Genomic DNA, 16770 nt, shown 5'->3' on the forward strand with positions numbered 1-16770 from the left:
TAAAACAAGAATCTTGTTCTCGTACTAATTTTCTTTTTTTTTTTTGTTTTGTTTTGTTTTGTTTTCCTTTTGGTAAAGGACATACCCCAGGCTTGAGTGAAATACTGTATAGAGGAATTCCATATCCTATCATATGAAATCCTAACCCCCATGTCACTGAAAGAATATGGGTAATGAAGTAGTCTGCCGTGTCAGTTATTTGCTTTTAATACCAGTTGCTAAAATGTTCACACTTTTAAAAAGCAAGCAATACAAAAAAGGAAAATCCTCAGATGACCCGTCTTTTTAAACAATCAAGGTAACTTTTGTCATCATACTTAGGACTTGGAAGGAGAATAGTAGTAGTACAGTAATTGTTTTAAAAAGTACTATATATAGATTAGATAGATATAGATGGCTGGCAGGCAGACAGTAGTTTTGAAGCAATGCCCTGATATTTACATGGATAGAGAGGAGTTAAAAATAAAGGAAGCCTTGACTGATGACCTGCTTTTGTCTTTGATTACCGTACTGATGTTGTACTTTTCTGTGCTCCGAGTCTACCACAAATGCAGATTTAAAAGGCATGCACGCTAGCCTCATTTTTCCCTTTTCAACCAAGTCCCAGATACAATTTTGATATTTTAATTTTATTTTATATTTTCAGTTTAACAAGCAGTAATGTTTAGTCTGCTATATACCAATTACTGCTGGCAGACCCCATTTATATTTGTCTCAAAGCTGCTAATGTATGTCATTAGAGGAGTGCGCTGGTTGTCGGCTGACCTTACCACACATATGCATTGCTTTGTGAGAGTCCGTGCCAACCTTTTACATGCTGAGTAGATGTGAGCTGCTATTGCAGACATGCAGATTAGTTTTATGACTGGAGTGAGCTATATTTTATTCTTAACAAAGAACAAAAAGTAATAGTAATGTATTTTTGTGTTGGAGTTATTTGTGATTTATCATGCTAGGAAAATAAAACCATAGCAAGCTTGGGTGCATACAGTTGCAGAAGGTTTTCTGCATTTTCTATCAATATTAACACAGACATGGGCAGGGATATACTAGATTGGTCCTGGAAAAATATTCTATACCAGGTTTACCAGGTTTAATGGGCCAGATAACTGTTTTGTGACATGGATGACTGTTCAGTTGGTTCAATTTAACAATAAAATGTGGTTGGAACAAAGACCTGTTCAGCAATGAACAGAGTTGCCCATCCCTGCTTTGAGGGCAGTTAGAAACAAAAAAGAGTGTGTGTATGTGTGTGTATATATATATCTATATATCTATCTATCTATATACACTACCGGTCAAAAGTTTTAGAACACCCCCATTTTTCCAGTTTTTATTGAAATTTAAGCAGTTCAAGTCCAGTGAATAACCTGAAATGGTACAAAGGTAAGCGGTAAACTGCCAGAGGTTAAAAAAAAAAGTTTAGGTTACCAAAAACTGAAAAATAATGTACATTTCAGAGTTATACAAAAAGGCCTTTTTCAGGGAACAAGTAATGGGTTAACAACTTACAGCTGTTCTGCAGCAATGGAAGTAAATTAAGCCTTGAAAGTTGATGCTAACAATTCCTACAGGTGTCCCAACTTTTGTTGATTACTTACAAACCCTCTGTCTGTATAAAAGCAGTGTTGGAACAGACTGTGTTACTACACCCTCTTAAGCATTATTTGGACAGTATTGTACTGCAGGAAGTAGTATATTGCTCTCATAATGGCGAGAAAAAGGCAATTAACAAAGGAAGACAGACAGACCATTATAACCCTTAAAAGTGTAGGTCTTTACTTTAGAGAAATTGCAAAGAAAGCCAAGGTGTCAGTGAGTACAGTTTCCTACACCATCAAAAGGCACTTGGAAACTGGAGGAAACTCTGACAGGAAGAGGTCTGGCAGACCCAAAGCCACAACAGAATCAGAAGACAAGTTTCTTAGAGTCAACAGCTTGCGTGATAGGCAGCTCACAGGACAACAGCTTCAAGCACAGCTTAACACTGGTCGAAGTAAGCAAGTCTCAGTTTCAACTGTGAAGAGAAGACTTCGAGCTGCAGGTTTGACAGGTCAAGTGGCAGTAAGAAAGCCATTGCTAAGATGGCAAAATAAGAAAAAGAGGCTTGCCTAGGCCATGAAGCACCGCCAGTGGACTGATGAAGACTGGAAGAAGGTCTTATGGACCGATTAATCAAAATTTGAAATCTTCGGTTCATCACGCAGGGTTTTTGTACGCCGTCGAGTAGGTGAAAGGATGGTTCCTCAGTGTGTGACACCAACTGTCAAACATGGAGGAGGAAGCGTGATGGTCTGGGGCTCTTTTGCTGGATCCAGAGTCGGCGACTTGCACAGAGTGAGTGGCACCCTGAACCAAAACTGCTACCACAGCATTTTGCGGTGCCATGCAATACCCTCTGGTATACACCTAGTTGGTCAGGGGTTCATCCTACAGCAAGATAATGACCCAAAACATACCTCCAGGCTATGTCAGAACTACCTTGGAAGAAAAGAACAAGATGGTAGGCTTCAAATCATGGCATGGCCAGCACAGTCTCCAGACTTAAACCCCATCGAGCTGGTTTGGGATGAACTGGACAGAAGGGTGAAAGCAAAGCAACCTACAAGTGCAACACATTTGTGGGAACTTCTGCAACAGTGTTGGGAAGAACTTTCCGAGCAATATTTGATTTCCATTGTAGAAAGAATGCCACGAGTGTGTTCGGCTGTTATATCTGCAAAAGGTGGTTACTTTGATGAGTCAAAAATTTAGATTAAATTTTGTTAAACAAAACGATTCCATGATTTCTTTTTTATCTCCAATTGTTTATTTGTTCTATGCTTTAATTTCAGAGTACATTGAGACATTAAACTATGTAAATTTCAATAAAAACTGGAAAAATGGGGGTGTTCTAAAACTTTTGACCGGTAGTGGGTATGTATATATGTATGTATGTATGTATGTATGTGTGTGTGTGTGTGTGTGTATTTTTAACACTTATCTTGGATTAAATGATGATTTCAAAAATGAGAATAAACTTCCTCTCCTAAAGCAGTTTTAAAAAGTAAAAAAAATGTACCAGTAATTACAATAATCAAGTGGGCTTCAAAAAACACTGCTAACTATAAATTGCGGTTATTTAAAATAGTATTCTCCTGTGATAAATGCATTTCCAGATCAAGTTAATCCTGCATTGCGCAGCTTGTGCCTGCGGTTGTTTATGTTTATGGGTGACAGTGTATGACTGAAGTTCCTGCACAATGACATCATAAATGGGATTATGCAGGGTGCTACTGAGCTAGAGCTTCCAAGACCGAGCACCAAACTGTCTTTATTAGCTGCAATAACGTGTCCCTGTCAGAAATGCTTATACAGTTAGTTTTTAAAAATAAAACTTTTACAATGAAATTATCCCTTTGTGGCCTTCCATGTTATAGCACATCTGCTTGCTTGTCTACCCAATTCCCCTATGAAATAAATGACAGTGAATACTTTTAAGAGCTACCTCAAAAGGGCACTGCGTTTCCAAGATTTATAACTCTGTATTAAAATAACCTGGGTGAAAATGCACCTTTTGTTAATGTTCTGTTTAACAGGGGAGTCAGGTACCACTGCAGAAGGGAAAATTGAATGGCTGTGAATACTGACTGCTGTGCTTCAGTTGTGCTATACTGTGTCAGCATGCCAAGCGGTCCCCTCGAAACATAAATCTGTGTAGATAACAAAATTACGTAATACCTATAATGGCAGCCTAACTGTCATCTCAGAAGCATCAAGATGAAGTTTTTAAATTTGCTTTGGGTTTTCAACAGAAGAAATAATAATATTATTAATAATAATAATAATAATAATAATAATAATAATAATAATAATAAAATACAATTACCCGACTCTGCAATCAGCTTTTTTTTTTTTTTCACGGCACTGGATAGCATTTCATTCGACTTCTTCTTATTATATAATATGTACCGGTACTGATCTTGGCGACAGTGTTACGTTGGTTTTTGGATGTTCTATTTTTTTAAATTTTTTTCTCAGCATTTTAATTTTATAATACTTGCACAGAGTTTCTTTGTTAACTGACTTTTTTTTTTTTCATTATTTTTTTTTTAAATCTTTGTGCTTGTGCAGGTCAACAGTTGTCTTCATGTTGCTTTCGGTGGTCCCTCCTACTCCTGCAAAACTTCTCTCCTCCCATTTCGCGGCTAAATGGCTAGTTTTGGTTTCGGGATCAAGAAAATGCGATATGGAAACTAGCGATATTATCACATAAACACTCTTTCGCAAAAGCGATCGGGGTTTGATTTGGTCCAGCCCTTAGCGCATGTTAGTCCACCTGAATAGGGGAGCTATAGAAGAAGTTTACCTTTATTTCCATGGACTGCAGGAGACATGTTGAATGAAGCATCATGTTCCCCACTTGGGTTGTGATGACCTGGAAATGAACTTCTTTCTTATTAGTCATTAGCTACTCACTCTACCACACCTAAGAGGTCTTCATGATACCTATGATAAAGATTGTCGATTTTCATGGGGTGCTCCGGGGTACCATGTTCAGTCTCATTTAACAAGAAGTTCATGGATCCCAGAACAAGAAACGAATATGCAGGGATTGAAGTACAACGTGATGACCCGTTCCCTACATGTTTCCATATACATATGAGATGAATATAATGGAACAGTATTTATAACAGAAATGACTGTCAATGGAATGGTATTTTTAAATTGATGAAATCCCACTAAACCAGATGTAACATTTCCCCCACTAGGCATCCTGCACAGTTTTAAATAACTAAGCTATATTTGATTATATTCTACTGCTTTGACTATTTGTAAGTCATGTTTTACTGCAGTCTAGTGCATCCACATTTAAATAAGCCTCAGATATAATTTTATGATCCATGAGCAAACTGTACTGTGACTGCTGTCCACAGCACTTTTGCCAAACTCAATTACTTTGCCATCTGGGTTTCTTCCTACTATTCGTGTTCCATAGGAACAGTGTAATAGGAAAATGCTTACTGTTGTATTTGAAAGTCTTTGCTAACACTTTGTATGCAGTGTTAAAGTGCCTCAGATATAGTTTCCTTTTAGCGCTCAATATAGTTTTATTGGTTCCATCTGGGGTTTACAAGACCATTTATTTTCTGTCTTTTCTGAAACTCTGCTTGTGAAACTCGGCGTGTTTTATAGTGTTCAGTTTCACTCCTGTCACACAGGAGCACACATGCAGAGCTGACAATGTTGTGGCCCATTGCCATGGTGATAACCAGGAAAGATGCCGCAGCACCGTCAGTTGACAGAGCATTTTAGAAATTGAATGATACATTTAAGAATGTGGAAAGGATTGTTTTGAAAGGAATGGCTTTCTCTTTTGTTCCAAAATTATATAGACTTTTAAACCCTTGTACAGTATGTATTACCTTTCTTGTGACACCAACTGGTAAATGAGAAATAGATTTTCAAATATGAACATTTTCCATTTTAACAATACCAGTTTGTTCAACTATTACAAAATTATTCTACCTATTTTATTATGCTCTAAAAAAAAAAAAAAAATCAAAGTTTGATTTGTAGAGTATGCAAATGTATTCTATTTTTACCAGGAAGCCTTAGCACATGTGACATCACCTAATGCCATCATCCCTTTAGCATCATCAAAACTACTGTTTCCAAAAATGACATCACACATAATGTGATTTACTGCTGTGACGAAATAATGAAATTAAAAGCAATCATTCATGCAATCAACAGGAAATACGCTGAGCGCAAAGCAGTAACATAAGTTTGTTGTGTAAGTAAGCGCACAACAGTACTTTCTTTAAGGCAGCCTTGGTTACTACTTCTGTCCACTTACTATTTCCCTGTGGATAGAACACTTCAGTTGAAGGCAGTTTACACTTCAGCATGTTGCTACCTCAGAATGTTCTTCCAAACCAGATGCAAGGTATTAATAACGCTCTTTAATTAACACATAACATCTTGTTTAACACGACTGTCAGAGCGGTGTGAAATCAGCCAGCGCTCCTCGGTGCCGCAGCGGCAGGGATTCTGAAGCACAGACAGCCCAGCTCTGTGAGCAGCCTGGCTGGGGCTGCCATTGATGATGTCATCGCCAGGCAGCACAGCTTTATAACGGTAAACACAACAGATGGCAAAGGTCTTTTGAAGTGAAGCAGACAATCAATTATCACTTATGCATGCATCAACAATGGCAGTTGTGGTGTGGCTAATGTACGTCTAAATAGATGTCACATGAGCTGATTAATTTTGTTATCACCTCCTTTTGACAGTTTAATCCAGTTATAAGTGGATGAATCGTGACGCAGTGCTTAATTCTCCAAAATGATGCAAGAAAGCGTGCAGTTAAGATAACCAGAACAGTATTAGTCCAGGGAATTTGCTTTTGCACCCTCATTTAAGGGTGCAAACAAAATAATTGGGTTAGGAAGGGAAAGGAGGTTTTAAGAGTGGTGGTTAGTTAAGTTTTAATTAAATGAATATCTTACTTTAGCGTTTCACACACACTGTCAATTATGTCTTTACCAGCCTTGCAACAGAACTCATGGGTTGCCAACTTTATCCATCTTAGACCCAATACTTACTGAATATATTGGTATTAGATTTAAAGATTTTAACAAACAAGTGGAGTGCTACCTCATATATATTAGCCATTTACTACCAATGCAGAATTACTCTGTGCAACAGTTCGTTTTAGCCCAAAATATATGTTTCTTAAATCTCGACTTTCAAGAATGGTGAAATATTTAATATGTGGTACAGTAACTCTGACTGAATCTTGTCTCGATAAAATGTTAAACTGAAGTTTTATTGAACATGGGGAAAATGTGACAAGTTAATTGACCAAATGCAGTCTGAGCATCTGGGCTAAAGGAGCCTCATTTAGCTCAACTGGCAGAGCTCTCACTTGGAAACTGGAAACTCTTGGTTATGGATTGCATGCATACTGTAACTATATATAAAATATATCACAAATAAATCACTTTACTTTTTAACTTTTCAAAGCCTGAATAATTGTAATTCAGTCCATGGTGCTTTCCTTTATTAATTAAAGTGATTCTGTTAAGCTTGAATCTTCTTACAAGAGGAGTAGAACCATCATTACTTTATCATTATTTTTCTTTTCTGTGAGGCATATATTGGCACATTTTTATTCAGTGTCATTTTTGTAAAGGTGTTATTGGAATAAAATTGTTTTGCATGATCTGGTTTATAATATGATAGTTTGGAGTAGATTAAAGTGCATTATACTGTAATGTGGTTTTTTTGTCTCAAATTTCTGTGATGTTTGCAGTCATTCTAAGTGGTTCTTCTTCAGTTTCTGAAATGTTGATCTCTGCTACTATGTTATTTTGCCCGTTGTCTATGACTGCTCTCCAGTCGCCAGTCATAGACGTGCTGTTTGTAACACAGGCCAGATCTTTATAGCAGTATACACCAGCCTGTGGATCAGTAGGTATTAATGAAACGTTTTTTATTTAATTTCCAGTGTGCTTTGAGATGTGTTGCTGGTGTAATATAGAAACAGTAGTGAATATCTGTCATGCACAAAGCTAACGAGCCCCACTGAGATACTGCAGTGTCAGACTGGTCAAGTGTTGCTGGTGTGAGTACAGTTCTAAGAGTTTGTACACCAGCTGCTATTATTATATTTTGAAAGTGGAAAGTTTTAACACTTGTATTCCTTTGGCTCCCAATTACGTGCTTTAAAATTGTTCAGGAATGATAATGATACAGTGATACATTTTACTCTCTGGAAACGCCGCTCCAACATTCAGAAATTGTGACATTAAGATTAACATTTAAACTGTTCAAGTATCACTGAAGCAAATGAATAGTATACTTTAATGACCATTTGTTTTGTGAATAACTGAACTGCAGTGTTCTCATCAATATATTAAAAATATTTGTAAAACAAGCAATCATGGTTCATGCAGTGTGTAACAATTCACTGTGTGAGTGTGTGTGTGTTTTTTTAAATTTATCAGTCTAGTTGAATCTGTCAACTCATATTAGTTATCCAGAGGATGTTCCCTTCAAGGCATCACGTAGACCTGGCCTTGGAATACTGATGTAACAAATTCCAGGTGGCAGTGTGTTCCCAGACACTGTACTCCAGGGAGCAGATTCAAGAACAGAGGTGATTTTCCTGATGGCATTACATAACCATGGCAATAGAGATTGAGAGGAGCATTGTTAATCAGTAAATTATCCAGTTGATAAGTGCTGGAAATATTATTATTATTATTATTATTATTATTATTATTATTATTATTATTATTATTATTATTATTATGCTTCCAAGCCCATGGCTGGGAAGCCTATTGTTGTTGTTAAGATTATTATTGTTATTTTTCTTTCCGCCAACAAAACCTTAAAAGTTGCATAAACTCAAAAATGTGTTACGAAAACTCTTGAAATTTCACAGAGTTGTAGATGCCAATGGGAACTAATGTCCACAGCTGAATGACCGCGACTGGTCACATGGTTTGGCAGCCATATTGGATTTTACAATAAATTTTGGACAATTTACAAACAATCTTCTTGTCAGAAACCACTTATTGCAGAGTTCTGAAACTTGGTATATATGGATAGGGCTTGTCCAAGATGCACGGTGCTCGAAATAAAGCTGATTGGTTCAGTGGTATGGCGGCCATGTTGGATAACCTAATTAGCACACAAATGTCTTCTTCACCAAAACCGCTAATCTGATTGAAGCAAAACTTGGCATACAAGATCCATGTATAGTTTTCTTTAAAGTATGCTCAAATGAAGTTGCTACAGTAAAAAAACATGGCTGCCATGAGCCAAATTTCAGCATTACTTTAGTTGCATAAAATACACCTTGATATTGACCTTGACCTTGACCTTTGACCTCTCCTTAAGGTAAATGTAAAACTAGCTTCTAGCTCATTACAGAGTGTAGCTAGAGTCATGGTTACTATGGAACACAGATAGGAACCCATATGGGCACTATTCAAAAGTTACCTTGATTGTGACCTTTGACCTCTCCTTAAGGTCACATGTGTTACTATTAATGTCAAGTTTGTAAAAAACAAAAAAGCCTATGGAAAGTGATGTCTACAACTGAATGAATGGCAACCAATCAAAATGCTTAAATTTCACAATAACTCCTTGGAAGCTAATTATTATTATTATAATATCTATATATAATGAGCTTGTACTGTACCAGCATTGCCAGAAATTGAACACAGTGCAGCTGAACTGGTAGAAGGGAATCTATCAGGTAAAACCTGACATTGTACAATACCTAGCACGCTCCTTGCCTAACAGTGTAGCAAGGACCAAATCAGGTTTTAGCTGTAGTGGCAGAACCTGGTCACACCTTGGCACACATGAGTGAAAGGTAAGGCCAGTTTTTCAGGTCAGGATTGAGAACACAGACGTCCTATTCAAATCTGTAAAAATGAATTATAACTGCAGGTAAACTAGAGAAGGCATGAGACAGAATGGTCGCACTTTTTTTTTTTTAAGGTGCTGATTAGAGTATAATGCTAATTAGTGCATGCTATGATTTTCTACTCTAATAACTTCAGCTGCAGGACTCGCAGAGGAACACAACGGCTGTCTTTGTTGCCGTAATGGATGAGATGGTTTTTTTTGTGGACCACATTGTTTTAAAAGACACACTACTGAGCCCCTCAAAATGTAATATTCACTGCCTCCACTGAATTGTAAACACTATTCTGTGAAGTATGACTCAATTGTTTAGAATATCGTAATGTGTGTTTTTTAGATTCAACTCTGTATCTGAAGAGTTTCAAATTACAGGGATCGGCAGCTCAGAAGAGGGCTAATTGAAAGAACGTTATTCCATGAAGTAATGGTACCTATTTGCTAGGCTGTTTTTTGTAATAAGACAAATGAGGTGTTTAATACTATACTGTAAATGTAAACAGTATAAATATATCTTAGAATGCACAATCATATTGATATTTCAAGATTAAAATCATTGCTGTTTTTTCTTTAGGCTCATCACAATGTGTATAAATGCTACATTATCTTCAATTTGTCATTAATTGTGTAAAACATCTTAACAAAACCATTATTTTAACTACGCAAAGAAACATTCTCAAAAGAAATGTCAACTCTTTTTTATTTAATTTTTCTTCTACCCAAAAGACTTATGACAATCAAATGTAATTGGTGAAGCACACAAAATAGTGGTTGAACAGTCAGAAATTCAAAAGTGAATTGCAATTAGTATGCATCGAAAACCTTTCCAGTTTATTAATCTCGGATCATACAGACATAACTGTGAGCTTGAAGGAGATTAAAACTGCATGCTTAATCGATAAATGCAAAGGACCTTCTTGGTATTGAAAAGGTAGTTCTTGGAAATCCTTCACCCATCAACAAAATACACTGATAACAGCAGGAAGACAACCTCAGAGACACAGCTGCTGAAAAAAAAAAGAATCGCAAGAAAGCGAGCTGTTGTGCCGCTCCATTATGTTTCAATCGGCTTTGCCATGAAGGATTGTTTGCATTATATAACTAAATGTGTGTGCAAGTTCACTGTCATTTATTTTAATCATTTCTATGTGGATTATGAACCTCCCATTGTAATAGATAAAACCCCACATGAGCTCAATAAAGAGCTGTTCAAACAATCCATCTATTCACTTTTACTTTGTTTGGTCTAGGATTATAATTTTGACCTTGCATTTATTTTTGTGTGTCTTCTGCAGGAGTTTGCTGCATTGACAAAGGAGTTAAACGCATGTAGGGAGCAGTTACTGGAAAAAGAAGAGGAGATTTCAGAATTGAAAGCCGAGAGGAACAACACCAGAGTGAGTACTGAGAGAATCCAAAAACCGCCAGGGGCTTCAGAAACGTCTTAACCTAGACCACAGCCAATCGGGCTCGTGCCACATCAGCACTGCTTAATTAACCCTTTTTCCCCTGTTATCTCACATTGACCTTGCCAAGGGGCAAGCAGTGATCAGAACATTCAGATTTGACTTTGAAGATTGTTGAAGCAATTTCATTCAGCCACAGGATAGCACAGGGTGCTAACTTATATTCTGATGTAATAGTATAGGTAAATAAAATAATATAAGTTTAGTTACCTCACAGGTATAACTTCTGCCAAGTCATCAAATCAGGTGGACCAGGTACTGTATCGTCTGTTTTGATGCACTAAAGGTTATTTTGCAATGTCTATCTTGAGGTCTGTGGGGGAAGGTTCAATTCCAGTATTAGGTCAAGCGATGGGAAAAACTACAAAAATACTGACAAAAGAACTGTAGATCAGCTGTTGTTATTTCCCCATGTACATTTGTTACTACATGAGTAATGTTAGTATCATTTTGTGAAACATTTTCTAACTACAGCGTAACTGCATGTGTAATTTTAGTTCAAAGAATGCTACTTTTTTAAAAGACATTTTCCAGTTCAGATAATTACTAATTTAAGTTTACCAGTAATCAATAAAACATGAAAGGCAACAATAACTTTAGTGTATGAAGCATTTTTATCTTGTTCTTCAGGGAATGGCAAAGGTTGTGCAGGCTGCAGTGTGAAGGTATTTGTTATCAGCGGTAGGGAAAACAATAAGGCTTTAGCTTAAAGAAAGTGCAAAGGTCACAGTCTCCCAATAGCTATTGGCTGGGAGATCCATATACCTTGTTTGGAATGGCTATAAAAGTAGCCACACAGAGTAAGGTTCTTGTAAGACGTAAACATCGGTTTTATTTGACCTCGGATAACAGCTCAAAGTCAAACACATACCTTGGTTCCAGGGTCCTTAGAGCAGGTCATCAAATGTACTTTAAGGCTTGAATCTTGCTTTTTCCAGATTGCTGGTCTTGAATTATGCCTATCTAGAGTATCATAGATACAGTATCAGATACTTAAATCTAATTGATACAATAATACTAGTGTTCAACAGAAAAAAAAAACTGTATATAAAGTTGTTATAAAAGCAAGCAACTAGAACCTGTCTTCAAGTGTACAGTGTTCTATATCAGTGATGTCACTACCTGCAGTAGGGTGCTGTAACCTGATCCAGAGGCTCAGAGTAATCTTTGAAGATTTGGCAAGACCCTCAGGCTTGCTCAAGCTGGTAACTAAAAGATGAAAGAAGCTGACAGCAGTGTTTACTTAAGGGTAATGGGTTTTTAGTTCTTCTCCTTAGCACTAAGCACTATAAGCCTCTTTACAATGTCAGAGATCGTAATAACCTCTTCACAACTCCATGCCATGTGTATGCCCTTCTTTTTATTTGCAGGGGGTGAAGGGTAGTGTGTTGTGGGTTAGTTGCTAGTGAAAGTTATGCTTTATTAGCACCATTCATAGTGTACTCCCAAAGACTACTTCTACACATAGAAGTATAACTTCTTAGTTGCAGTGTTAGTTTTGATGACATCTCTTTAATCTCTTCAGACATATGTTTCTGAAAAAGCTTTTCTACTTTTTAAAGGTGGATCTCAAAGATGAGTCAAGTCGTAGCACTTTCATCAAGAGTATAATCCCTGGACAGGGCACTGATTGGCATGTACAGTACAGTAGAACTGTGTTGAGTACTTTGGTATTTATCCATGTTTGAGGTATAGCGCTGCTATTGAGAGAAACTCACCGTATTATTATTTCTCTCTCCTTTCTTTCTTTTTCTTTCTTTCTTTCTTTAAGAAAATTCCTTTTTTTCTGGATTTCCCAGCTGTGCCTTTTATCCAACCAATATACTTCATCAAATTTGAATATAAGGCCCTGTTTCCAAAATCTCATGAGTTATTTAAAGAAAATAAAGAAGCTTTGATGGACTAAACTAAACTTTGGCAGGCCAGAAAGCGCACTATACTCAACACTATAATTAATCCATAAAAACAGAATTGAAAAATAAAACCTCATAACGCTTTGTGAATAGGACCCATGAATGCACTTTTTAATGCTCCAATTATGAATTGTTTCTTTGGCCAATAATTGCCTACAGTGGTACATTTCTATACAATAAGCTGTGTTCTTCTCTCAAAAGTTGCCTGCAGTGATATAGTACTCTACAGTAACACTGTGCTTTTCTCTCAATAGCTGCTGCTGGAGCATTTGGAGTGCCTGGTTTCCAGACATGAGCGTTCACTGCGGATGACAGTCGTGAAGCGACAGGCGCAGTCCCCTTCTGGGGTTTCCAGTGAAGTCGAGGTCCTCAAAGCTCTGAAGTCTCTGTTTGAACATCACAAGGCTCTGGATGAGAAGGTAGGGAGAGAGAGAGAGGCAGACACAACGTAAAGCTGGTATGAAGGGTATAAGATACATGGACCTGTTTAATAAAACATATCAAAGCAAGTAGGTTACAAAGAAAAAGGCCCTCCTGTTTTTATTTCCTTTTTCTGCTTTAAAAATGTGTTGCAAGCATTGCCTTTGAATACAGATGCACTAAAAAAAAAAAAAAAACTTGTAAAGTGTTTGTGAATGGCTGTGAAGAGACATTGACAAATTTGGTGACCAAACGGTTGTGTAATTTTTTTTTTTTTACCAGTACTACTTTATCGTTTAAGGTAATGGATGGTTGCCTGAATAATAAAAAATAGACTTACAGTACACTACCCTCGACCACATTGTTGGGATGCAGGTGTGCTAATACTTACTAAGTACATACTGTCAGCAGTATTATTTTAGGAGAACTAATTGTGTCTGCTTTTATGTAGAGTGTAAAAGTTATAGTGAGAAAAGAGCATTTTTAGGTTATGGCATTAATGTTTTGTTTTGTTTTTTTTAGCAGATATAAGCGGTCTCTCTGCTTTAAATGGAATTCCTATGAGGAAAAACAAAATGTGGATCTCATGTGTTGTCCATTTTTTTTCTTTTCTGTATGTCTATCAGTGGTGGAGTGTATTTGCAATTTGTGTTTGCTTTTAACAGATTACTTGTTAGTGTTCTTGCGACAAGCTTTGTCGGGGGCTGATCCTCATTGTCCATGGCGACAGGGAGATTCATCCATTTGTCACTTTTACGTTTACTTCCTCTTGAGAACCTCTCATCCAGTTATTGTGAAGAAATTTATATACAGTTTATGGAAAAATAAATATTCAGTGCAATGTGGGGAATGAAAAAATGTTCCATGACCTGAGAAAAGCTGTTCAGCCATGAATGGAAGTGTTTATCCACACAGAACCATTGTGCCCCTGTTTAGCTCACTCAAACATTATTACCTCCATTTTTTTAAAACCAAGCTTTTCTGAACAAATGGCGTCATTACGCTGGTAACAATAGGTGGCACTGGGGACTATTGAGTCTCAAAAGAGCAAACGTGTGCTTGGCTGGTTAAATCTTTCTCCCCACACACACAACCAGTTTATGAATAAATTATCATACTCATTCACACCTGTGGGATAAAAATAGAAAATGCGAGTTTCTGTCGATAGGCTACAGCACTGGTCCTTATTTAAATAAAAGCTCTACAGAGAATGACTAACCTGAAATATTAGAAATTAAGTTCTAGGCTCCTACATTGACACGCCTAGTAAAAATAGCACAGGGCTGGAGGCCCACAGGCAGCACTGCATCTGCCTTTGCAGTCATGCAGGATTCTGGAGGAAAATAGTTTGGGCATAGTTTGCCTCATCAAGCTTCAATGCACCTGGTCAGGCTCCTGACAAGACCAGATGGAGAAACACTTCAAGACACCGGGGCACACAGTCCTTACTCATTTTAAATATTAAGCATTTAACAAGGAATAAACTAGGAATTATTGTATTCTCATATTGTCATGTATATATGTTGTTCTTGTTTTTTTTTTTTCATTTGCATTGTGAACTTTCTTTGTGGGGAAAATACCCCACCTGAAGCCCCACCTAACCCCTGGCTCTGGTCATTATCACTCCACACTGCAGAATATTACAGAGAGCAGTACTCTTCCCTGAGTTAAACAGTTAAACCGTGACTAACAACCTCTGTTCTGCTCCTTGAAAACCTTTCAAAATGTTTTTTTGTGATACGTGCATTAATACTGTGTAAAAATACAATCCCATCACTGAATTATCATCACATTTTGCAGCAGCCACACTAAAAAAAGATACAGGAATAGAACGATGTAGTCGCTGTGAGGATTTGTTTCTATTAACATTGTTTAAAAAAAAATCTGTTTTAAAAATGGCCCAATTGCAAAGTATGACACGGCTGTAACAGAGCAGTTTCCTCCATTTTAGTATCTGTTGTCTGTTTATTCCCTGGACTACTGTAGTTCATGAACAATATGATTAATGCAGTGACTCTAAAGGCCATAAGACAAGCCATCTTCTGTCTCGGTTTGAGAGAGGAACAAATAGAAATGGCAACTTTTTTAAAGGAGTGCCAACCAATTCTTCTTATTAGTATAAGAAATATAATCACCCGTCCACTACATTCATGGTATTTTATTCTTACTGGATTTGCACAGACAGCCCTATAGATCAGAAAGTTGCTTCTGCTTCTTGGTACTTAAATATTTGTATACCCAGAAGTAACTTTTTTTTTTTTTTTTTAAATGCACAAAGTGAAGGGGAACCAGTAATGATTTAAATAAAGTTGATGAGGTAATAAAGATTTTAAAATATACATACATAATTAAACTTCTATTTCCTTTAGTACTGCGTGTTCATCATGATTTCAAAACCTGCCTGCAAGAATCTGCTTCTCCCAGAGCTGTCTACTGATCCCCAAATAATGCTTTTTCCAGGTGAGGGAACGATTGAGAGTCTCCTTGGAGAGAGTCTCAGCTTTGGAAGAAGAATTGACTGTAGCTAACCAAGAGGTAAGATGCTGCTGTCTGTTTTTGGTCATTTTTAGCTGTTTCCCATCACTCTCTTATTGAAACTGTCACACAGTGATGAGTTATATAACTTATAATCTATTTAGGCCACAGAACAAGGTCCAATGAAACTAGCTGTCAAAATCAGACATTTAATACAGGACACTAATATATTCCAGCAAGACAAAAAGCCTGCTTATTATTCAATCTTGCAACAGCTGTGCAATGCATTGTGGAATGACAAGCTGTCACAATGGAAACAATACCCTCTACCTACTGTAAGCAATGGCTTTAAAACCCAAGTCGCTTCAGTGTTTTCACCTGGGAAAATAGGCAATTCAGTAATTGGCCAACCAAACATGATTTTACTGTATATTGTTTGTAGAAAATGGTAGGTGCATGTTAGGAATTCTGTCATCAGTCCTGCTTCTCTCTCTCCTCTCTTTCTCTCCCTCTCTCTCTCTCTCTCTCTCTCTCTCTCTGAAGAGTTGCAAGTTTAAAATAAAGGCTCTAGAGAGAAAAAGGTGGGAGAGATTGACCAGTATTAATTCTGCTTGCTGAATGTTAACAGCCCTGTCATTTTATTCCTGTATTTTTTCGGTGCTTGTCATGCACTGCTGCACACACCAAGTCAGTAAGCCTGCTGTGGCCTGGTCAGATTTTGTCATGTTGTTTGCAATTCTGTTTTCCCTCTATCTTGCCTGTCAAGGCTCCCTCCCAAATCACCCTAGTAGCCTTCCCTTTACACTTTACGCATGTCAAGCACTATTACGTGTAAAGCTACTTGGCAATTGGCACATAGCCATCCCAGCCAATGAGCCTGAATCTGATAGTAAAGATGAAAAGTTGACTTTTTGCCTTGCAAATAATAAACTATGGTATGCCTCACAATAATCATTACCTGTAATCCCTTGTATGCTTTATGACTCAAATGTCCTCTAAAAGGTACAAGTGTTTTTATAGATGCTCCTGTTTCTAACTACCAAAATATTTCTTGCTATGTGACAGGGAAGTCTTGA

General features: G+C 37.2%; 1 protein-coding gene across 14 annotated transcripts in view; it reads left to right on the top strand.

Annotated features, from left to right (window-relative positions):
• LOC117971779 (liprin-alpha-2) overlaps nucleotides 1-16770 on the top strand; it is a 178168-nt gene that overhangs the window by 116245 nt on the left and 45153 nt on the right. For all 14 annotated transcript variants that reach the window (XR_009329204.1, XM_059027580.1, XM_059027571.1 and 11 more), the window contains 3 exons: nucleotides 10716-10817; nucleotides 13054-13218; nucleotides 15680-15754. Coding sequence is in view for 13 of the 14 variants with exons in the window: in XM_059027580.1 (XP_058883563.1) it covers nucleotides 10716-10817; nucleotides 13054-13218; nucleotides 15680-15754 (342 nt within the window). In the remaining variant the exon portion in view is untranslated. The remainder of the gene's footprint in view (nucleotides 1-10715; nucleotides 10818-13053; nucleotides 13219-15679; nucleotides 15755-16770) is intronic.

Source organism: Acipenser ruthenus, chromosome 7 (assembly GCF_902713425.1).
Source record: "Acipenser ruthenus chromosome 7, fAciRut3.2 maternal haplotype, whole genome shotgun sequence".
Taxonomy (NCBI): Eukaryota; Metazoa; Chordata; class Actinopteri; order Acipenseriformes; family Acipenseridae; genus Acipenser; species Acipenser ruthenus.